This window comes from Oreochromis niloticus, linkage group LG11, assembly GCF_001858045.2.
Source record: "Oreochromis niloticus isolate F11D_XX linkage group LG11, O_niloticus_UMD_NMBU, whole genome shotgun sequence".
Taxonomy (NCBI): Eukaryota; Metazoa; Chordata; class Actinopteri; order Cichliformes; family Cichlidae; genus Oreochromis; species Oreochromis niloticus.
In genome coordinates this window covers 25,215,751-25,240,223 of record NC_031976.2, presented here as the reverse complement: position 1 = coordinate 25,240,223, position 24,473 = coordinate 25,215,751, and the positions used below count along the sequence as shown (strand labels likewise).

Below are 24,473 nucleotides of genomic sequence, written 5' to 3'. Positions count from 1 at the left end.
TATGCAAATAATTCAGCAGAGGCAAAAACTCACAACATGAGACTGGTTTAAACATTTCCTTTCAGTGAACACTGATAATCCCTAATAATATGGTCAACCTGTAAGCACTGCAGCCCAACCCACCAACTGTTCAAATCATTTGTTTGCAAGAGACTGCCAATCAGAAGACAGTCAGAAAGAGATAGGTCCTGAAGTGTGTTGCTCAGGGGTGGATGTAGAGAGAGAGACTGCACTGAAGACCAGTACAAGCAGACATGACTTTAGTCTGAACTGTGAATCACGCAAAGCTACACAAGCAAAGTCCAAGAATAAAAATATGATGTTGCAAAATGCCACCTTTTTCTCTTTATGCAAATGCAACAAAAAGGTACAGGCACATTTTCACAACCGTGCAAAAACAACAAAAACAAAAAATAAACCAAAACTATGCAAAGAAGCTACAACGTTATATCTATGCAGCCAACAAATCTGTGCTTTTATTGTTGTAGACCCATGCAAACCACTGCAGAAGTAGTTACAATGGCACATAATAGTATTGTGCCTTGATCAGAGGTTATATGTTGTAGTTTCACAACAACTCATGTCACAGGAGCGGAAGAGCATAAGCACCTTCCTGTTCACCATCTCACATAGTTATTTGGAACTTCACCCCACCTCACCTAGTGAGCTCATTCAGGAAGAATCAGGAGATTTCTGACTCACAGAGAGAATAGCAGCAAGTCCACTCCGTCTCTCATTATCTGCTGACTGTTTGTCAGACTATCTTCAGCCAGAGAAGAATACCTGTGCTCCCTTTGAAGTCAGAGCCCAACTACAGTAAATTATTATTGTGCTAGCAATACACCACCAGGCCCTTAGGACAGCTGCTGGCTGTTCCACTGAAAGAGCCATTACCCGTCATTCCAGTTGTTTGGTATCGCTCACATAGGCTAAACAACAACTGAAAATGGTTCACTGTAGCAATATCCTGAGTTTATCTTCCTCCTCACTAAGAAAGAGGGGATGTGGCTGAGTTTATGCAGGTCTAAAACAATAGAGAGTGGAAGAAAGAGAGGGAGAGAGCAGCACAGCAACTCAGATTAAATAGCCAACATTCCTTTAAAAGGAAGAGAAGGTAGCCTTTGGGCTCCAGACAAGCCTGCACTTGTAAAATGTAGGGAGAGAAAGAGATGACAAGTGCAGTGCACCTCTAGTCTAACAGAGCGTAACAGGAAGTGGCAGGGCCTGCTTCACACGGGGCCTCTGGGGTGCAGCGGCTGACTGGGAACACGTCACAGTCTCTAAAACCGCCAGCTCCAACGCCCTTACCACACAGACAGAGTCAAATAATGGGCAATAAGCATCATCAAAATTTAGGGTGATTCTAAGGTGGCTTTGATTGAGCTCATGATTGGTGACTTAAAAAAAAAAAAGCTTGGAGAACAAACTGCCCTGACAACCTGTTTAAAAGCGACCGTTTTTCTTTGAGGACTAATTACTAACTTACAGCTTACTGGCATGCACAGCCCACACTACCCTAGCATCCTCTGTCTAGGGTAGCATGAGATACTGAAGCTGCACTAGATGTACAGTAATTATCGTTTCCTTTGAGCACAGGAAACTGTTGTCTGTTTTGCACAGGCAATGCACTTGGTGAGGGAAAAATCATCACCACTGGCAATCAATTACATACAGACACTAATTATTGAACCCTGTCTGCATTGAGACCCCCAGTCTATAGGCTGATCTGATAAGTGAGTTATATAGAAACAGGAAGCAAAGAGGGAGGGGGAAAAAACTGGGAGGGACAAGACAGAGGCTACTTTTCATGTTGTGGGGAAAATAGTGTTGACAAATAAATGAGAGGAAAACAGAGGGATTGATCTGGTAGTGGTTTCCTAAGCCTCTGTAATGTGCTGAGTCTTTTTTTGTATGTGTGTGTATCCTTGCATCACAGGCTGGATATAATAAAACCATTTATGAGGTATAATACACACACCGGTTCACATTGTATAGCTGTAACAACCAGATTACCCATATGATACATTTCATAAAGATACTCTTTCAAAGAAGATAAGAAAGAAAATACATTAAAATTCTCAAGGTCATAAGCTATAAACTTCCCACTCAATACAAAACATAACTCCCTTTGAGAATATTAAAGTGATTTGTAGTTTGGGCTAAACCGAAATTGAGGAGAGTTGTATAAAATCTCGATGGCTTCGCCAAAAAATACACAAAGACAAGTTTGCCACCTGAAGTTTTTTTTTCTTTTCTTTTTTCTTTCCCCTGTTACTTCCATGCCTTTGTTAAACAAGTTCACAAAATAAACCTGACGCTATCCCAGTGCTACTGAAAATGGCCAAAATGCTGAATAAAATCGTCTGCAGCTGGGCTTTGACCGCAGAGGACGAGAGTCGTTTAGTGAGCCGAGCACAGCATTCCTGTATGCGGACGCTATCGTCTGCCGCTCGGGCTGTATGGGGGTAAAAAAGCCAGCGCCAACAAATATCCAAAAACCACTTAAACTATAGCAGTGAAACCCGTAAAAGTCCAAAAGCGTGATAATGTTCGCAAGCATGTTTTATGAATGGTGTACTTACCCGTAAATACAGAGAAAACGACAGGCGAGACGTCTAATAGGTTTCCTGTTCGAAGTTGCCGTGTGTCAGTGGGAAGAAAAAATATAACATTGTACGCGGAAGTACACATTAAAAAAAACAAAAAAACTGAGTGATTAACCGCAAGGGGGGAAAGTTACAGTGTACCGCCTCAAAATTATCGAGTTTGCAATAAATAAAAGTGGCAATATTATAACTTTTTTTCAACTTATGTGTGTTTTAAGGTTTGAATGTTACATAAAAATGTAACAGTAACCCCTATACAAACGGCTTGTTTCCGCACTGTGTTACACAGTAACCTGTCCCCATTAAGAGTCAACTCTCTGCAACACAAGAGAATTTTATTAGCACGGCGTTTATATTTTTGTAAACATGGGCGAATTCGCTTACTACCATTTAGAAATATCTAGACGAGATACCCAAAAAAGTGTTATTAGCACAATACAAAATGAAACCCTTCCTCTGTCTAGTGTTTACTTAGCCAGTCCGCTACTCACAGGAAACCTGTTAAACCCAATTGTCCTCAGTTTTCTTTTATAATTAATGTTGCAGCAAAAACAAAACAGTTTTTTCTTTCTAAAAAAATGTGTATTATTTTCTGAACAAAGATCGACAGTGTAAAGCATACATTATTGATATGTAGGATGGATCTATATCTGCTTAGAAAAAAAATTATCTTCACTACTGCGAATCTAAGAAATCAGAAATGTCCGAGGGAACTATGTCTGCGGGAAATTAAGTATTAATATGAATTATTAATATTTTACAGGCTTGAACTCTCAAATCAAACTTTTCTCCCTGGTTTTCTCGATGCTTCACTTATTTTACAGCCTTCTGGCGCCACACTGTGGAGAAATATGATAACGACCAGGCAACAAATCTACACCTAACGCCACGATGATGTATGCTGTTATATCGTCTACATAGTAAAACCTTAAGGTTGCTGTGGCTGTTGGCTTTTCTAAATCTAAGTAAACCGGAATATATCTTAAGGTGCAGAATTTACCATGGAAAACACCCTTTCAATATCTGGCAGTCAGATTATCTCCAATTGTATATGACCAATTGTATGTTCATTGTTCAAAAAAAATTTATATATATATGTATGTGTATATATATATATACATATATATATATATATATATATATATATATATATGTTACGTCCCCCCCACCATGGTGGAGGCAAAGGTAGGAAGGAGACAGCAACACCGGACAACCACAACAATGAAGGAGGAGGACAACAGGACAGTTAAGAATCAGGCAGGATTTATTGGTTGCTATATATATATATACATATATATATATATATATATATATATATATATATATATATATATATATATATGACCCTGAGATAAATTGGGTAAACGTTCCAAATATATCTAACAATAAAGTTTTAGCAGATTTGTTTTTTTTTCTTACATTAAGGCAACTGTTTCTTGTAACATGAGTAAAGTGTTTACATATACAAATATATTGTCTGATTAATATGCACTGTGTTGCATGAATAGAAAGATTTTAGCAAAATAAACCCTTAAATGTGTATTTGGGAATTTTTTGTGTCACTAGTCTGAAAGAACACGTTGTAGACGCAAATAATGTCTCTAAATTGACCACCAAATCACTAATACATGTCTTTACCTATACTGTGTCAGCTTATAAATTCTGTTTGACCTTTAAATCTTTTTCCAGGTTGACAAACTTCTGTGAAAATTAGTTTAGTCTCTCCCTGGATTAACGTAGAAAAGTAGTGAGGCCTAAACTCTTGGTGACAAATGATGTACACATTGCACGGATGTCACATACACATTAAATGATCTGCACTTTAATGATGATGTTACTATTTTCTGTTGCATGCCTTTCTAAAAGACTTATCCTCTATTTCTGCAGCCCCACTCCTTGTGTATTTGTCAAACTATTTAAAAAAAAAAATGTAACAAATTTAGTTAAAGTTGATAATGACAATTACAAATGTTTTGTCTAGTGATTACCAGTGATTATCACAAGCACAGTGAAGGTTTCTTGTTTGATAGTGAGGTGTTTTTTCTTTAAAATATTTTTCACATGCTGACTGAGCGAGTAATAAATTACTCTCTGTAATACTATGAGGTTCACTGAAAGTGCCTCAGTATGATATGTGCTATTACTGAATGCTCTATAAATTTCCTTTAAATAAAAAGGAAGTTTGTACATGGCAGACAAACAGTTTTAAATTTTTACATTCCCTGAATAGAATATGTTTCCCATCATTAAGTGGCGTATATAAAACATCCTAACAATCATCTTTAAAACATTAAAATATACATCAAAATGGTGATAACACTTTCTGCATGTGTAATTGTAATGTCTTATTTGTCTGCATCTTTTCAGTTTGTAAAACCCAATCTAAAAGAAAAGCAGGTAAACAATTAGTTAAATACATAAAGTAATGGAAAGTTTTGGCAGAGATCTCTGAATTTAAACAGGATTTAATTATTTATAGGAAAAGAAAAGTTCAAATTAAATTGGCATGGTGCGCAATTACTGTGCTTTTTCAGTTTAAGAGACACGATTGACTACCTGACTTTTTAAATCGATGTTTTCAATTTGTATATATAAATAAATCCAAATAAATGTGCACAAAGTATTTATCAGTAATCCATATCAGATTGCTGTGATATCATCAGACTTTTCACCAATGCATAAAAAAAAATCACAAATCATTATTTGTGTCAATATAATATAATATAATATAATATAATAATAAGTGCTCAAATGTTTAAACATTGCAGAAAAAAGTTTCTTTTCACTGACTACCTGAATTCCACAGATTGTGTCAGAAATGTGATGTATGTATTTTTTGAATCCTTTCAACAACAGAGTCAACAGTCCGCTATCCAGAATAATATTTATTGCTTTTTGAAGATATTACTCTTTTTCTTCTTTTTGCACTTTCCATTTTTCCTCTTTACAGTAAAACAAAGAAAGATGACAGGTAAAACCACTGCATTGTCATTTCTGGATGTGTACACACACATACACACACACACACGAGGAAACAGTATTTACAGCTGTTAGTGTTCTTCCTGTGGAGGTGACTGGAGGCCTTTCCTGCAGCAACTCAACAAACATAGAGTTTTACATTAACTTTACAATAGAGCTTTCACAACTAATCGGTATACCGCCACTGTTTGACAAACCATCGGCATAAAGGCTATGAAACTGTACAATATGATTCACTGTTCACTCCAGGCTGAGAAACAGGGCTGTAGAAAGGATGTTGGTCATTAGATCTGGGGAGACGAAAGGTACAGTTTTTTTGTAAGTATTTTTTTCCCCCCCACTGTTTAGTGTCCTCAAGCAAAACAAATTGCTCTGCTGCTGGCATGGACAAAAAGAATCGATTGAAAAATAATCAAAACAGATTTTGGGGGGAGGATTTAAAGAAGAAAATGCAAAGACCAATATTATTCACATTAGATTAATTACAGTACAGGTACATTGGGCGAATGCTAACTAGAAAAATAAGTCTGCCGGCATGTTTTTGAACCCAAAGGGTTTGTACACTGGGCATCTGGCGAGAACAAAATGACCAAAGGGCACAATTAACTGGGGTTGAGGAAATCAGAGACAAATCCCAACGTGAGCTCTGTCCTCAACATTAAAAAAAAAAAAAAAATCTTCAGAGTGCAGATCTTCTGCCATTAATAATTTAAATTTTGATACACCTAAGCTTATAATTTTCCAACATGTTTAAATACTGAATAAAATCACAACAATACAGCTAAATCTTATCATAGTGAATTATAATTAAATGTCATGTACACCATATTAAAATATATACAGAAATATTCATACAAATTCTAGATTGGTCCAGCTCCCTCCTGCTCTCTTTTTCTTTCCTGTTAGAAAATGTGCACCAAGACAAAGTAAATACGCACAGACTGTCACAGTTAGCACTATTGAACAGATGGATTCTTAACACTTAAATTAACCCACAATAAACAATATATATACTTTAAAAAAAACAGTGCAAAATGAACTCAGGGCAGTAGCTTCACTCACACATTTGCAGTTCTTTGAAAACGACGTGGAGTGAAAGAACCACTAGGTGGCAGTATTTGACCATGTCTTAAAAGCCACAGTAATTATTTATAGTCTAAATCTGTAGAATTACAGGACAAATCTGTAAAATTGGATCGATCTGAGCATCATTTGTTGTTCTGTTAGTTTAGGGATGTTGTTTGTTAATGTTTGTCAAGGCAGGAATTGCTGTGTTGTAATTTCCCACCTCGATGCCTTCTTTCGTAGCTCAGCTGCAGACAGCAAATTGTAGACTACTGCTGGCAATGCATAAAGCAAGTCTACAAACCATTTGGTGCGAGAGATCAAAATAAAAAGGACGAGACAGCCGACACTCTAAAAACTGTACACCCCATATATTCTAAGATGGATGAATCAGTTGTGTAATGGACTGCTGGCAAGCTCAAAACTTGCACAGCAAACAGGAAAACTGCAGTTTTAGAAGTAAAAGAAGTTAACTGCCTTTCCTGGAAAAGGGCTGGAAAAGATCTGATGATTTAAAGTGGAAAATTCATCTCAGAGAAACAAAAGGAGAGAAGAAGAGAGTTATCAGACCATAGACTGGTAAGATGGTGGACACATCAGAAAATGTCTTAGCTGTGTATCAGTTTGAGAGTCTCTGTCTCCCTGTGTCTTTCATGCAGAGCCATGGATGGTGAGAGTGACCTAGGCAGGGATGGGGGAGGAGGAGTAATGGGCATCAGGCTCTTGAGTGGATGTGGGGACACTGGTGGAGGAAGAGAGGAGATGGGAGGCAACACGCTTCCTTTCTTCCCATCTAACACAAGCTGTGATCGGTTCGCATGGCTGGATTCCTTCCGAATGCCAAATTCATGCTCGTTTTCATTGTCCGAGCTGCAGTCGCTCAGATCTGTTATCTCCAGGTCTGAGTCTGACTCTGGGTCCTGCTTCACCCCTCCTCTTCTCTCTGTGGGGCTCTGCTGGTCTGTCCCAGTCCCGGCTCCTAAGCTGACCGCTCCCAGGCCCAAGCTCAGCCCCATACCCGGAGGATTGGGCTCCACCCTTTCTCCCAGTGTCACCCCGCTGCCAATGTCTGTCCGACCCATCGACAGGCTGCCTTGGTACGGCGGCAGGCAGAGTCTGGCCGGCTGACCACCCGCTGTGCCATTTGTCCCGCCAGTTTGCCCCGCTGCTCCCTCTCACCCCCACCTGCCTCTCCAGGCGGGAGCAGGGAGGAGAAGGGGTGAGGCAGCTGTGAAAGGCTGCTCTGCAAGGGGTTGGGGTAAAACTGGGAGGGGTAGAGGGAGCCAGGGGGCAGTTTGGGGCAGTTGTTGAGAGAGAAGGCTCCTGGGAGGTAGGGATTGAAGCCCCAGGGGTAGTCAAAGGGTGGGTTGCGAGGGTACGGGCCCAGCAGGGACGGGGGTTTTGAATAGCACGGTGCACCTAGGACAGAAAAAATCCAGAGATGGAGGTTAGCTCTCAGAAGGGGCAAAGGTTTCCTGACATACAACATCCAAGAATGTTCACTAATTATAGTCAGTGGTATTAGCAATTCTAATCAGGAGCCACAGGGGCTAATTCTGGCACGGTTGCTTTCAACACAAAACCTGATGGTTCATTTATGCATGCCGGTACTGTGTAGTACACCCACTTCACACCGCTGCAAACCAGATGTGAACACAAAGATTCTCCGCTGCAGTGAAAAACAATTAAGAAGAGTTCCCGTCTTCCAAACGGCTTATCATTTCTTTGTATATTTAAAAAGAAAAGAAATATGTGAAGTGACTGTGCTTCTGTTTTGATAGCGCATCATTGCGGTGAAACCAGTCACACTGTTGAAAATTCTCGCTGAGAAATAATGTCGACATTTGTCCCCGCAATGCTCTGACATCTCATCATATCATTTCAAATTAAGCAAAAAAACACTTATGGTGCGGCAAATTGCGTTGCGTATTTGAATTCGGTTCCTTGTAAGCATCACTTGATAACAGAGCGAGGGGGTAAATTTGAGGTGATGCAGGAATACAATTTTAATGAACAAACAAACGCATTGCCTCTCAACCTAGTCTACTTCCTTCCAAATGACAGCCGACTCAAAGATTCTCTCTCTGCACCCTCCACCTCTCTCCCAGCCGTTCTCACTCTCTTTTTCTCTTTCACTCTGTTATTTACTATGCAGGGCTAATTTGACAGTGGTGAAGTCTCTGCGTGCTGGGCCAGGAGTAGCTGGCAGACACATGAATATTGAATCAGTCAGGCAGGCCTCACTTGCTTATGAAAACACAGTAATGGGCGCCCACAGGCCACAAACTGAAGCCTGCACCCTCAATTAGGGCCTTCCTGCCTGGGAAGGGATTAGGACAGCGGGGACACATGGGAGGGAGAGGAGGGTGAGAAGGGAAGAAGGGGGGAATAGGACCTGAGGACAAACAGAATAGGGAGGAGGGAGAGGGTGCTGGTTCTGGGATGAGAATTGCATCTGTGTGTGAGTGAGTCTGTTTACACACTACCTCTCGAGCTCTGCAGATTCGTATACCTTCTTATGCGCGTGCAGAGATTGCAAACGACATGTATTTGTGCATGCGTGCCATCAGTCAAGCAAACAATGACACTTCCGTGCTGTGTTTGGTTGAACTCACTTTCTGAGATAGAAGGGGACAAATGTGAACAGTTGTGCTGAAAAAGTGGATGATTTCTCCAGCCCTCGACTTGTGTCTCACTACAGCTGACATGCATAATTCACCAGCTAACCTGGCCTTTCTCACCTGGAGCACAGTCTCACTGCAGACTGCTATGGGACAGCCATCTCTCTTATTTCCTTTAACAATAAATGTTCCTGCCTCACCGTATCCTCATTTCTCTCTCTGCTCTCCTTTCATTGCTACCTTCTCCTCCTCCCTTTGTTTGTACACTGCCAATCATACACTTTATATATATAAGTGTATTTTTCTTCATGCAATAGAGGAAGACCGGCACGTATCTGACCAACTTTGTCATTCTCTCTGCTCACCTGAACTTAGAAAAGGAAATGAGTCCAGTCTCAGTTTGTCCCCTTCAGGTCCTGGTGCTGTGGTCCCCCGATCGAAAAGGGAGGTTCCTCTGCTGGTGTCTGGCAAACGAGGAAACAAGGACTGTATGGCCTGAGCGGCAGAAAGAGACACAAACAAAGAGTAGAAAAGGAGGTTAGAGATGAGTTTTTACCATGAAATAATAATAATAAAAAAAGCTTGACTACGGCACACATATTCCTACAAATCTGCCTTTATGATGCTGCTGCAGTTTGCGGGGTAAAGTCATATGTTGACAGCAGCACCCTGCAGAGTGTGATGCAAGCAGTGACACAGTCGCAGCAAGGACAGGATAAAAAGGGAAGCCATGGGACTTGGGGTAAAAAAAAAGGGGAGGCAGGAGGACGCACGGGCTCAGAGACTCAAAGGGAGGAAAAGTACAGAGTCAAATGGAGACCAGCGATTAAGATTGTGGGCACAAAGGATAAATGACAAGAAGAAAGAGGGATTGTGGGCCAGCTTGTGTAAAGGGACACAGGACGAATAGCAGTGAGATGTGAGAGAATGACATCCATTTAGGAAGTAGGGCAGCTGTGTGCGTGTCAGTGAGTGCGTTTGTGTGTGCATGTCAGTGAGTGCGTATATTTTTTCTCTGTCTAAAATTTGCAAAGAAGAGGTAAAATAAGTGGAACAGTTTAATCTTAGGAATCAAGGGGACACGGGGGGATTTTTTTTCCCCCTAGCGTGATTGCGGATCAGTAGTATCTGTCACCCTGCAGCCCCAAGTTTGAAAGGCGAGACTGTACTCCCAAGCTGCGAGATCTGCGTTGCTTAACAAACTGCATTAATGACCCGCCATTGATCTGATCTGACGCGACCCCTTTGCTTTCTGTTTCTTTCATTTTCAATCGATGACAGATGGATACGCCATAGGAGACAGGGATGAGAGAAAGAGGGGATAACATCTTCTTTTGTTTTAAGGGCAAGTTAAAACCGTCCCCCCTCCGCGGTCTCCTTCAGAGCTCGCGTCTCCTTATCCCCATCTTAAGGACGGCACAGACAATTGATGAATGATTCTCTCTTACTGTACTTTCAAGTTACTTGTACTTTCTAGGACATTAGTCATCTAAAATAAAATTATCTGCACACCAGCACTTATACCCAAGTCAAAAAAATAGCCTTCTTCATCAATTTGTGCAGCCACATCTATAATTTAGTGTAGAATCTGAAACGCAGAAATTGATTTTTTTTTTCCATTAAAAAGAAAGAAAGAAAAATCTCTAAATATCTTATAAACACAAGTAAAGTCATAACATTATTTTTTGAACCAAATTAGGACATTTTTGTTCACGCCTCCATCTTTTTTTGTGTTCTGATACATTTTATCTCTGTAAAAATTTTACAATCTCTTAGGGCAAATAATAAGTGAACTGTAGTCTATTATGACCCCCATTAGACACAGTGAATAAAAGATAGCTACGATAATAACCACCATTCTTTTGCGAAAAAGGGGGAATGCACAGCAGGTGCCTGAGAAATAGAACAGCCGAATGCTCGAGTTGAATGGTTTTCAGTTACCTGAATTAAATCTGTGTTGATAAAAATTTAAGGAAGCAGATCACGGTGTCCTGCTATATTTCATCATTTTTCTTTGTTTAAGGTTTTGCTGTTTTTATTCCCTCTGTTTTAAAATGGTAGTTTTTTTATTAACTGCTATAGAGACATAATTTGAACATTCATGGGTACGATTTCTCACATTTTTCACACAATTTTGTATTCATATGCTACTAAATCTACTACTTGCATACAGCATATATCCTTTTACCCATCCACCCCCTCTCACAAACCCTCCATCCTACCCTGCGTACCTCTGGGCTGCAGTCTGGTGTGGTGGAGCCCCCGTTGAAATGGTTCTGGGCCAGGAAGAAGGGCGAGCTAGCCATGTCCAGGATGGGGTAGTTCACCAGCACAACCTTACTGAAGTTAAACTTGTAGGTGAAACGCTTCCCTTTGGTTTTGTGCAAAATACGCTTGTTGTAGTAATACCTGCAAAGGAGCGGGAGATAATATTGATGGAGGGATGGAGTGAAGTGATAAACGAAAAAGGAAGAGGAAAAGGAAAAGAGGTGGGAAGGATTAATATAATGCTCACATCAAGGTTTTGTGTTTCATCACTATAAGTAAAGTATAAACAACTTCAGTGCTGTGAGGCAAGAGCTGTGCTGATTTCCCAGTGTTTTTATTCATCTCCTCCTTTCTCGAATCAATTCATGTCTGGCTGCCTGTATTCAATACAATATGGTTTTGTAAAGTGAATTTTATATTCAGCTATTATCAACCCCCCACCCCCGCCTCAAAACCCCCCAAAATCTAAATTCGTTTGAACCTCTCACACAGAAATACTACACAAGAAGTAAATGTTCCTTTCATTATGCACAGGACTATTTATCAATTCAAGAAATAATGTGAGCATCATGTTACACTATCAGATGAACTCAAGACTTTTGTTTCCAGAAAATTAGAAATTTGTGGGAATGACACCATTTGACATGACACCAAAAAACGTCACCGTTTCCAACGGCAAAGCACATTTACAAAGAGGTGGGACAACAAGAGAGGTCTCCATGGTAACGACCCCCAGTGTCTCCCGCTGGGCATGTCAGGTCGTCATCATACCAGTTTCCTTTGCCACCCACAGAGGTGTCACAATGTACAATCTGCCAGGATGCCACGTTGATCGGCAGCAAAGGAAAAACATGGAGCCATCTGGCCCAGGTAAAAGCTGAGTGCTCAGGTGGAGGAGCGTAGGGGGTGGGGGCGAAGCGGGATGCGACAAATTAAAAAAAACCTGCAGATGTCTTATTGTGAAATACAAGTTTAAATCTTGGAGATGGTTTCCTTGTGCACTTTTTGGACTTCTTTGTACGAGTGCAGCCACAGTGAGCGTGCTAAACGCAGAATTCATGAGACAACCTCAGCATTAAATAGTGGTGAGCTCATTATGCAGACACACTATATCAACAAACACAGCAGCGTGTACATATCTGCATGTATCCACACTGGCTGAGCCCAGTGCAATGATGTGTACATGTTTTGCTTTGCGTGGCAATTGTGCCGTGGCCCTTAATTGAGCAATTAAGTGAGGCTAATTAAGAAGGCTAATTGTGGCCCCAGCCAATTCATAACAATTAAACTCTGACGACAGTCCCCATTAACGAGAGGCCGAAGGAAAGCAGAGGGAGGGGGTGGGGTAGGGGGACAAGTTGGGTAGTGGGTATTTGCATAAGAAAATTGTGTGACTGGCTGGGGGTGTAAACTGCTGAAGGTATGGAGTGTGGCATTGTTTTAATCACCTTCAGCAAGTTCAGTGTTGAGTAGTTTTACTGTTCTGAAAAAGTCCAAGCAATTTCACACTGGGGCTTAATTTTGAAATCCCTATTGAATTTTTTATTTGGCAGCTCAATGGTGAACTTTCCATTAGGATGTCCAGAGATAAGGAGAAATTGAGGTTATTGACGTTCCCCAGGAAAAATCCCACCTTTATCTTTCCATTTTTGCCAACATGGAAAAGAGAGATGTTAAGTGGGGATTAAATCCAACAAGAGTAAACAATTTATGGAAACCACGGGGTTATAGCCTGATTTATCTGACACAAACAGTGTGGTTGCCTGACATTCAACACATCTCGTACGAACACATACCTCAGAGCCCTGCTCAGTTTGTCATAATTCATGTGAGGTTTGCATTTCCTTATACCCCACAGTCGGGCCACCTCATCTGGGTCCTTGATGACAAACTCCCCATAGTCTCCCTGCCAGGCTATCACCCCTTGGTACTCTTCCTTCTGCAGGAGCTCTAGGATGAAGTGCCACAGCTGGATCTGTCTGGAGCCGGGGCTCGACTCGGGCTTGTAGGCCCACTCTGGGAAGGCGATCCCTGGGCAAAGGGGAGGAGGAAGAAGCAGGGTGAGGTTCAGGCCTGTTGTTTGTCCAGTTGCTCACAGGGAGTGTGTGCATGTGTGTGTGTGTCGGGGGTGGTGGGGGGGTTCACTGTCTGAATGACTGATGAGTGATGGAGGTGAGGGATGATGTGTTTAATATCACAGCACGTGCCTTGAGCAATGTTAGTCTGAGCTAATGCCCTCTAGCCTCAACAGATTGGTCAGTGGGATGATGACAGCTCACTGGGAGAGATCTGACTGATGCTGCTCAGGTCTGAATTTTAAAAGCCAACTGTATGACCATCAGAGATGAAGTTAAGTAGCTTTTTGACTCAGGCCAAAGTGAGTCTGGCACTAACTAGCCTTGTAAATACATTACACATTGAACCAATTACTACCAGAGTCTGAACTTGGCAAACATGAGAGTGTATGGTTAATCTTTTTAAATAGATGAATATTGGGGATGAATTTCAACATGCAATTTTAATAATGAAGTAGCTGCTTCTTAAGTATTTGCTTGTTTTGGCTGTCTGGATTCACCTAATTTACACATGTGGCTTGGGACTAGATTTAAAGATAAGTTGAAAGATTTTAAATGATGCAAATAGGAACTTTAAGTAGATTTGATGGATATAATATATATAATAGTCTCCTGCCTTCATGTAGCTAACTTTGATGAGAGTACCGACCTGGCGTCCAGAGGGCGGGCACCGGGGGGAGCAGCAGATCACTGACGCAGTTACAGTCCATGCCTCCACAACACCTGGAACAAAACAAGAGAGAGAAGGCATTAACTTTTGGAAATGAAAACAAAGAATTTTGCAGAGATTTATTTGCTTAAGCCAGTTTCAACTACCCAGCATGTTTATTGCATTTATTACACCAAGTCAGAGTAGAGAGTAAACTTTGTTGAAACTGAAGGTATTGCATAAGGGTCTAAAGGCGCAACATGAGTTCAAAATGATACTTTAAATCGATGTGAAATATAGCAAGGTTATGTTTCATATGTCTTTGGTAGAGATCAGGTGTTTGATGGATGTGGCCACCTGAGGCTGTGTCTGATGCAACATGGTGGACATCCCTATAGTGCATTTATGAACAGGAGGAATTAAATAGACTTTTGAAAACCAACTTGAAAACTGAGCCACATTATACATTAAAAATTGGGTTTTTAAATATATAATAGGTCTTGGTTATTTCTTAGTGAAGTTTTAAAAGTATCAAAAAAATCTAATGTACAAAGTTATGTTCAGGGTTATTATAGGTTAGGTTTAATTGTCTGCCAGATGAGGAAAGCTTCGAAAGGATTTAAAGCGCTATAGTTTTTGGTAGAACATCTTTCATATCACCTTAGGTATTCTAGGTAAGTCAGGTAAATACTACAAATAGTGGAAAATTGCATAAAGATCTGAACATACAAGAGTGTCATTTTATTAGTTGATTGATTTAGAGCTATTTTAATTGTCTTATGTACTGTTTAGTAGTCACTGTATAGCAGAGTGTGAACAACTTAATGTTTTGAGCCTTTTTAAAATAAAATCTTAATCTATGTCAGGGAAGTACACAACAATTCCCTCAGAATTATAGTGAAGGGAAAGCAAAAGCGAGAAAACACTTCACATCTGTACTTGTAATATTAAATTCTACCCACTATAATTATAGTATATGGTTATATAAAACTATACTTTTTTTTAAAAACACACAAAATTTTTGGAATAAAAGTCAGAAATGATGCAGTCCAGTGAAAACATCCATGTTTAACATCACAAGAAAATCAACTGTCCAAACTATTTAAAAACCTGATTTTGCTTTTACTTCTGTGGATTTTGAAATCTGAAATGCATTTACAAAAAACCCCAAACTTTCATTTTTTCACCCCATCACATCGCTTCATGCTCTGCATTGAATGTTAAATGATACGTGCATGTGTCAGTGAGGTAGGGTAGGCCATTTTATAATACAAGAGCTTATGATCATAAGGCCTCCTAAATATATTCATATAGACATCTGCTGACGCGAGAAGATGAGGAGATCTTGGTGTTTCTGTGATGAAGAGGGGAACTGTGAGATGGAATCTAGTTTGGATATCACAGTTTCATCAGGGTTGTTTTACAAAGCTCAGATGGAAGAGATAGCCTGCTGCTACACTGGTATCTTTAATGCTGGCCTCTCTATCTCTCCCTTCACTCTCTGCCTCTATTTAATTATGCTCTGTGAATTTTGGATTTTCCCTCCAGCATTGAAATGGAACGTGAATTATTAAGGTGTGTTTGTATAAATTATTATTGCTAACTCCAGGCATTTCTCACTCTCTCACTCTCTGACTCTTTCTGTCTCACGTTCACTCTCACCCCGCTTCAAGCCTTTGGATTGTGGCCCCGCTTGCTGTCTCCTCTCTCCCCTCCCCTCCCGCTCTTCATCTTCCTTGTTTTCAGTCTGCTCTCTCTGTCTATGAATGCATATGAATGCAGAGCTTACATTAATTCTATTTATTATAACTATAATTATTATTTTTACTCTTATTGTTCCTTTTCTCTTTTGGTCATTCAACTATCTGGAGACTGTCTACACTCATCCCACGTGACTCATTTTTACAAAATTATCAAATATTTTGATTAGACTGTTTACCAGTAGGATATCAAATTACACCCCGCTGTTCACATGATTAGAGAATATTTGAAAACATTTGAAACTGTCATCTTTCCATGAAAATGTTGACCTCATCTGACAGGAAGGCCGTTGCAAAGATTGGTCTTTACAAAATGAGATATACGTTGTGTTGGAGGTAGCAATCCATAACTTTCCTCTTCCCCGTGGGCTACAGGTCATCAATACTCCATCATCTCTTTCATTTGCCATATTCTCATGGTCCACGGCATGTATAAGCTCATCTCCTCTGAGGGAAACATATATGTGAGCTCCTGTCTTTCACAGTCTTTCCAACTTCCTCTCATACCACCTACGCATTACCTCAAATCTATACCCTTGCTTCCCTTTTCATATCCAACAGCATATCTATACAGGTGACTCCTCCTTTCCTCTTTCCCACCTCCTTTCTATTCACACACCTATCCACTGTCTTCTCCCCCGCCCTCCCTTCCACTCCACCCTTCTCCCTCTCTCCTGCTCTGTGTGTTTTGCTTCGGCGCAGTAATTTTCCGTTTGATTTCGGAGGTAATGCATTTTTTACAAATCAAAGAGGAAGCCAGGCTACCCCCCTCCTCCTCCTCCTCCTCCCCTCACTTTCTCTCTTTCTCTCTCTCTCCCTCCCTCCCACCTCCTCTTCTTTCCCTCCCTGCCCAGTCTCCCGTTCTCGCCCCCCCCCCCCCCCCCCCCCCCTCGGCCCCCCCAGGCCAGAGAGGAGATAAAGGAGCCCCCATCATTTCCTTGTTAGTTTTGATTTGGGCAGCAGAGGGCTTTCAAGTTCCCCCCATCACCCCCAGAAACATTATAACTAGCAGCCCAGGGAATACTGTTCCTCATACACACACACTCGAACACACACATGCATGCACAGACTGTCAGATACAGACACTCACAGATTGTAAGGGATTGTGCATGCACAGTAAACACAGTCTCAAGCAGATATGGCACAAATAAGCAGGCATTCAGGTAGCCGTCGCACACACACTGTAAGACGCAGCACACAAAGTAAGACATGGAGCCCATAGATATTGACTGAATCAATATCGGCACACTAACACAGATCTCACCGAGCTGAAAAAGAGAATGCACTTTGTTTAGTAAAGATTCTGGTTTACTGATAGAGAGATGTGGGCAGACAAAAAAAACACTGTTTTATTTGGACAGAGAAACACAAGAGTCCAAACAAAGGACCCCTCTCCCACAAAAGGTCACCTGTGAAACCCAGCGTGGATGATGGATCACACGGCTACCGGTGACAATAGTAAGCACACTCAATAGATTCACTAAGTTACTTCACACAGTCACATCTTCACACTGCACTCTGTTTTTTGTGACTTTAGGACACAACAACATTGCAGGGATACGCAAACTTCCTGGGTCAAGGCTGAAGGTTAAAGGTTTCGGCTGTTATCGCTGCTCAACACGTAAACCTCAGAAATCCCTCCGCATTTGCTCTCTGTACTTACTTTTAGCCATTTTCAAAGCATTAGAGAGTGAAATTTATGCACAGTGCAACATCCTCAAAATTCATACAGTATAAGAAATTAAGCTGTCTGCTAGCAAACCCACAGTGCAGGGTACTATACCGTTATACTGCTCACTGCAGATTTACTACTTAAACTAAATCATGCGATGAGCAGCAAATTATTGGAAAGGAGATAAAATGCATTTTTCACTCAGTTTATTTCTCTTCTTCTTGAATTTCACACAATGCAAGTAAAGTTCACTTGCTTCCTATAAATAACCCTTCAGTCATGTCATGCCAGCTCTGTTTTGATCTTTGGAAAAACTGCTGTGGAAAAAAAGGACAATAAATTAATGAACAAGCAGATGGGTCTTCTAAAGACAAACTCCTACATCAACCAGAGCAATTATTTCCAACCATTGTCTGACGAGGGACAGTCATTTACAATGGTTCTTTTATTCATTCCCTCAGGATGAATAAAGTATGATCAATCAATCAATCAATCAAAAAAGAAAGATGAAAATCACTACAGTGTTGCAATGACCAAATTGGTATGTTTGCATCATGTTCAGGTAGACTTGTACGTGAACCATCCTTCTTTCAGCAGTAAACTTAAACTTGTATTTTATCAACTGATGAACTTCCTGTGACCTCTCGACCATCTTGCCCAAGTGGGGACTAAGAGTAAGAAAAGGACTGCAAAAGCATATCCAAGAGTCAGGATTGGACCAGTCCCACTGAGTTTTTAAGAGGTCAGTCTCGCCACAAAGGTCACAGATTTGTAATTGTAACTTTTGCATTTATCTCCCAAACACCAACTCTGTAACAATGTTGCTAAAGTAAAGGCAGAACTGGCATACTTGTTATGCCAAGGTTAGTAGGCCACTGACGGGAGTGAAAAGGAAACAGTGTGAGGGATATACTGTAGTACAAACTACGTTTTGAAATTCTGCAGAGTGACTGGGATAGAGCGAGGAAGGAGGGCAGCCTGACATTCAGGCAACATTATGTCTCCAGTGCTGTCTAAAGAAGGAAAGAGTGATGGGTCACGATATAAAAAGATAGAAAAATGTGAGAGGCATGAAGAGTCTGGCCTCTCCCGCTTTCTTTTTCCACTAGATGAAAAGGACTCTGTACATCTGTCTCATCTTCCTTTTTTTGGTTGCCCCTGAAAAAGGCCTGACTGAAAACTCTCTCTCTCTCTTCCTTTCACTCTGCTTGCCTCTCTCCTGCTATCTCTGTCTTTCTCTCTCTGTTCCTCTCCCTGGTTAGCTCTGACACACTGGTCAGCCTCAGGGTGGAAGAACAGAGGGACTCTGCTATGGGTTTGTTAGAGGAGATGGAAAGAAGGAGAGAGGAGAAATGAGGAGAGAGACAGAAGAGAGAAGAAGGAGGAGGAGGAGAGGAGGAAAGGGGGCTGGTCAGGAAGAGGGAAAAGAACCTGTCTATCCAAATGTTGAAGAGAAAAGTCAACACAGAATTAAATTCTATCCACACACTGGCCTATAAATCTTCTTATTCAGCTTAAGTTCCATCTTAATTACCAAAAATATTCTTTATATGATTTTTAAAAATAATATTTAGTTACATCTCAAAATATCAAGCTACAAATTTTGTTTTGAAGCCCAAATATGCATCTCATCTACATCTTGTTTGAGCATCCAACTAAAAAAGGTCCTCTTTGGGTTGAGTATATGACAAACAAAAAGTTCCACGTGCTTTTTCAAACTAAGACAAACAACGACTGAAAGCTTGCCATCAACAAAATTAACTTCCCCTTTACATAACTAAAACAGAGTCAACTTTAGCATCCCGAAGTCTCTCAGAACTTCACAAGTTAAAGATTTGGTCTCTGTACTTTGTTTTTCAGACAATTTGACCTGTTCGCAGGATATTACACACTCGATAATACACTGGATTAATCATGAAATATTAAAACAGTCACTGGTTGTTGTTTTTTTTAAATTATTGATATTTATTTTTTTGTTCTGCATTTAATGTTGTACATAAAGGTTTTCACTTTTACCATTTAAGCTTTGAATCCGTGAAAATCCATTAAAAAAATGAAAAAGATTACATTTTAATCACTGAAACTGCGCAGATAATCACAGCAATACTGATCATGTTGCAACTTATAGCCGCTAGATTTCCCCACAATCCCTCCTTTGTACCTTACACACCCATCACACTACAATGTGAAAGAGTGAGAAATCAGTGCAGTCACTATAATAGGAGCAGGCAGCGGTGCAGCAGCATCAGTGTATTTAACCAAGACATATCGTTACAGGAGTACTGGCTGAATCTAGTTGTTCTCCCACAGAGCACCCATTACTCCACACTGCAGGGGCAAAGCTAATACTGAGTCCTTCACACTGAGACAGGCTATCATCTGACAGGACTGCCTGGCCAGAATATCATCCAGTGAAATGTACTTTGAAAGATACAGTAGAGCAGCGGTACAAGATGTGACAACAGAGGCAGGGAATAATAGGGCAGAGAAATATTAAAGTCCATATCTGAAAACTTAAGAAACATAATTTCACACTGAACTGTTTGGTTCACGGCTTAAGGAATAAGGCTGGGTTTAGAATTTGCATCAAGTTCCTAAATCTATGAATACATAGCTTAAAGTCAATGCTGAGCACAGATACCCCTGCTGAAAATATGAGTGCTTTAAAATGAGTAAGAGCTTCGTGTGTTCTTTCATGAGTTGAGCTTTGGAGATTTTACTACATTATATCACTACTTTAAGTCACGGAGTAACACCAGGAGTGTGTGAGAGGGATTGACTATAATAAATGAAGTGTTGGCAGAAAGAATATGTTAAAAGGTTAAAAGAATATCATGGCTCGTTTCTTGGGCTAATTGTAATGGAGTATGATGTGCATATTTGGCTTTAATGACAAACACAACACCTTGCGGTTTTAAAAAGAAGAGTAAGAAGAAAAGGCCAGCTCAATTCACGGAGAGAAGTTTAGACTCCAGCTCGGGTCATAAATAGGGTACTTTGATAAATAAGGAAACCTGATTTTTTTTCTCTCCAGACTTTCACGATCGGTGGAGAACTCCAACAAGTTTAAGAAGAGGTGAGTGGAGATGAGGATGTTGAGCGCGTGAAAACGGCATTAGTATGATATAGAACGCTGGCCTTAAGAAAATAAGGAAAAGAAGGGGAAAAAGGATGAAGAAAAAAGTATCAATCGATAGGGTTAAATTATTCATCGTCATTAATTATCGATCGCTCTCCGCTGCCGGCTCGTCCGCCTCGCGCCAGAGTTGAAAGGAGGGAAAGCGCGCTTTATTAAAACCGGCTCGAGCCTCATTGTTTCATGTCCCGCGGCAAAGAAAAAGCTCGAGTTTGGCTCTGCCCGCGCCAGTAGAAAAATACACACGCGCGCACGCTCGCGCGCGCACACACACAGACACCGCTCCATCTCCCTCCTCTGCTTTCTCTCTCCCTCTCTCTCCTGACGCGCGGGAGGAGCTTTTGGGAGCCTCGCGCGGTGTTCACGGGGCGGCTGTGTCTCGCGTGGATCGATGAGGGATCAATGGCTCGCGCTGACTAATAGCCAGAGAGCGCCTTTGATCTCGCGGCTGAGAGATCAAAACCTGCGCGAGAGGGAAGAGAAATAGGAAAAGAAACTGCGCCGGCGAGCTGACCTTCACACACACATGCGCGCGCACGCACGCACACACACACCGATGCACGCAAAACCCACGTAGCGTCACTCGCGCGCGCAGCTTTTAGGAATTTGATATCCTATCCAGGATATCCTACCAGCGAACAAACTGAGAGATGCATTGCAAATCAAACTGCGGGCGAATATGCACCGGACACATTTGGAATAATAACCAATCTGTCTATAGGCTATTACAGAGAACCTTCACGCTCACTACACTACAAACACGTCCACCAAACGCACACACCGCGTTTCCCACTCAGAGTTGTTGCTCTTGACTATTTTTCCCTCAGACAAGGTGATGCAGTGAGACCAACAGATCCTTCTGTGGTTTCCAGCGATCGCACGACTGTCCTATAGGCTTAAGTCCAGAGAAGAAAATACGCTGTCTGATCTCGCTCAGTGTTTACGTGTGATGGAGAGCGGAAGCCTTTAATTGAGTTGAGTATGTTCAGGACATGAACGCAGGTTGCTCAGATCTTCAGTTAATTTCCCAAAGAAAACCGTGTTGGGACTGAAGCAATACTAAGGCAGATCAGAAGCTGTGTGATCATTATAACTTACACAGTGTTTGAATGTGACTGCACTGTTTTCTGTGTGTTTGGAGTCATAGAGACCCTTTAGCAGCTCATAATGGTGTTTAATCACCTTCATGCTTAATGACACTTCCCCTCTGAATTAGTGATAACTGCTTGTGAACCTATATTATTGAGAATTTAGATTTGAGGTAGAGACCCCAGCTCAAAGCCTGGTTATATGTTACTCTAAAATCCATCCAGCCATCCATCTCCTTCCCCTTATCTAATTCAGGGTTGCTGAAAGGGGGCTGGAGCCCATCCCAGCTTTCATAGGGCAAGAGACAAGGAACACCCGGGATGGGTTGCAGGGTAAACACATAGAGAAAGACAACCATTCATGCTCACATTCACACCTACGGCCCCTTTGGAATCAGAAGTTCACCTGAACCAGTGTATGTCGTTGGACTTTTGGAGGAAGTCAGAGTACTTGGAGAGAACCCACACATTCATGGGGAGAACATGCAAACATCACACAAAAAGCCTCAGACTGGAGTTGAACCCTTCCTGCTCCGAGGTACCGTGCCCTCTCTAAAACCCTACACAGGTAAATGTGGATTTCATTGATTTTCCCTTTTAGTTTCTTTTTTGTGTCAAACAGAATGAGCATATATGCATAATCCACATCATAAACAAATCTTAACACTTTTTTTCTGTAATAGAAATCCTTTAAATATTGGCTAAACTTTATATCCAAGTGTTTGTGTCAATGAGAAAAGTTCAGCAGTTTTGAAAAGGGTCAAAAGACAAAAAAACAAAACAACCCTGCTTCATTCTTTCCTAAATTGCCCCTGTTAGTAATCATGAACCACAAATTAATTCCTTGCCAAATAGAATCTTATGTTCCACACTTTTAACTTGGGGAAGTCCACTTTTTTCTTCCTCTGTATCTCTCCTCCTCCTCATCACGCTCTCCTACTCTATCTCTCTCTTTATCCCCCCATTCACTCTCCCTCCCCTCTCTGGTCAGTGAGTTACTCTCTCTATCGCTCTCACTTCCCGAATTAACCACTCAAGAAGTCACCACCGACTCAATCAATAGCTCATACATAAACCCTGCTATAATCGCTCCCCCTGCCTGTCTGTCTGCCCCACCCCACCACCCCACCCCCTCATTCCCCTCTCCTCTCCTCCTTCACCACATTCACCCTCATCCCCTCACAATCCCTTTCCTCCCCTTCCTTCATCTTTTTGTGTCTTCTTCCTGTCCTTCTCTGTGGATTTTAGACGCTCTCTTCTCATAATTATCAAACCTGTCATAAACATTAAAAGCAGCAATTCTGATATTTCTATTTAAAAATAACTCCTCACACCCTTCCTGCCTTTGCACCCTCATCAGGCAATTTGACATTATGATAAAAAAAAGAAGTCTTGTCATAGGAGTAATGTATCATATGGGCGCTTGAGAAAGCTATTTCCCAACCACAAGAGTATAAACCATAAGTTTTAAAAAGGTTCTCACACATTTTATTGCACTTGATGTCATTTTTTAAATGTACAACACAATGTGAGATTTTGTGCTTTTAGGGATTCTAAAATAACCCAGTTTTGGTTGTATTTGGTTCGGCTGCTTAATAAAATCTTAGTGTCCCTGGTCTTTAAACAGTTCAATAACTTTTACTAAGACAGCAGTGACAGGCACCCAGCGTTGGACTTCAGAATAATGTCCTTGTTTGTTAATGAACTAAAAAGTCTGAAATTTTAATTACGTGAACAAGTGATGCACAAAATGAAGCGCAAGTAGCCTTCATAACTCTGAGGACTTACAGAGGCCTCAGCTAATACAAAGTCGCTCAAAACTTGGACCAGTAAACATGTCTCAAATCACTCCTTTGAAACCCAAATGCACAAAGAACCAACTGAAAGCTAATACAGCCCAGTATTACTGTGTGCCTTGTACTGAATACATAATATGAAAGGTGACCTGATGCTTCTTTGGGAGTGTTTTTTTTTTTTTACTTCTATGCTCTCACAGGCTTCTATATTCCTTGTGGGACTTCATATTTGTGTAGCATCCCTCTAAAATTTATTACAGGAGCAGAGTAATTCTTTTAAGTGCAAGGGCACTATCGGCCTATGTTAGCGTGTCCAGCCTGAATGGGTCCAGTATTGCGTTATAGCAAAGACAAGGAGACATCAATATTGCATTATCTCATGTTTAACTGTGAGACACAGATAGTTGTTTTGGGGGCCTTAAAGATATTGTATTACCAAAGGAGATGCAGACGCACACACAACCACATGAGGAGGAAAAAAAGAGAGGGAGAGAGAGAGAATAACACATAGAGAATTTTAAAATTATAAGGCCTCTACACACCCTCTGCTCATACCCCTTCTATCTCTCTTTCTCTATCTTCCCTCGCTTCTTTTCTGCCTCTCTCTCCAAAGTCTTTGATTCGTCCGTACGGTTTGATCTGCAAGAGAGCGAGTTTTGTAAACACATTTTTCACGATCATATAGCCACGGGCAAGGGGAGCGTGAGGCGCGGAGGAAGAAGAAGGAGAGGGAGAGACTCAGAGAGAGAGTGAGAGAG

At 41.1% G+C, this 24,473-nt stretch overlaps 2 protein-coding genes across 10 annotated transcripts in view; both read right to left on the bottom strand.

Annotated features, from left to right (window-relative positions):
* Window positions 1–2,832, bottom strand: part of arhgef1 (Rho guanine nucleotide exchange factor (GEF) 1) — a 39,784-nt gene extending 36,952 nt beyond the window's left edge. For 2 of the 6 annotated variants that reach the window (XM_005463942.4, XM_005463940.4), the window contains exon 1: window positions 2,583–2,832. The gene's annotated coding sequence lies outside the window, so the exon portion shown is untranslated. The remainder of the gene's footprint in view (window positions 1–2,582) is intronic. The other 4 variants (XM_005463939.4, XM_005463941.4, XM_005463943.4 and 1 more) reach the window with 4 other exon arrangements.
* Window positions 2,833–7,495: 4,663 nt separating this feature from the next.
* The window catches only part of erfl1 (Ets2 repressor factor like 1), an 83,424-nt gene continuing 66,446 nt past the window's right edge, over window positions 7,496–24,473 (bottom strand). For all 4 annotated transcript variants that reach the window (XM_025911124.1, XM_005463947.4, XM_025911125.1 and 1 more), the window contains 5 exons: window positions 14,264–14,337; window positions 13,336–13,570; window positions 11,503–11,680; window positions 9,637–9,766; window positions 7,496–8,069 (listed from right to left, as the gene is read on the bottom strand). In XM_025911124.1, coding sequence (XP_025766909.1) covers window positions 7,702–8,069; window positions 9,637–9,766; window positions 11,503–11,680; window positions 13,336–13,570; window positions 14,264–14,324 — 972 coding nt within the window. In that variant the 5' untranslated portion in view covers window positions 14,325–14,337 and the 3' untranslated portion in view covers window positions 7,496–7,701. The remainder of the gene's footprint in view (window positions 8,070–9,636; window positions 9,767–11,502; window positions 11,681–13,335; window positions 13,571–14,263; window positions 14,338–24,473) is intronic.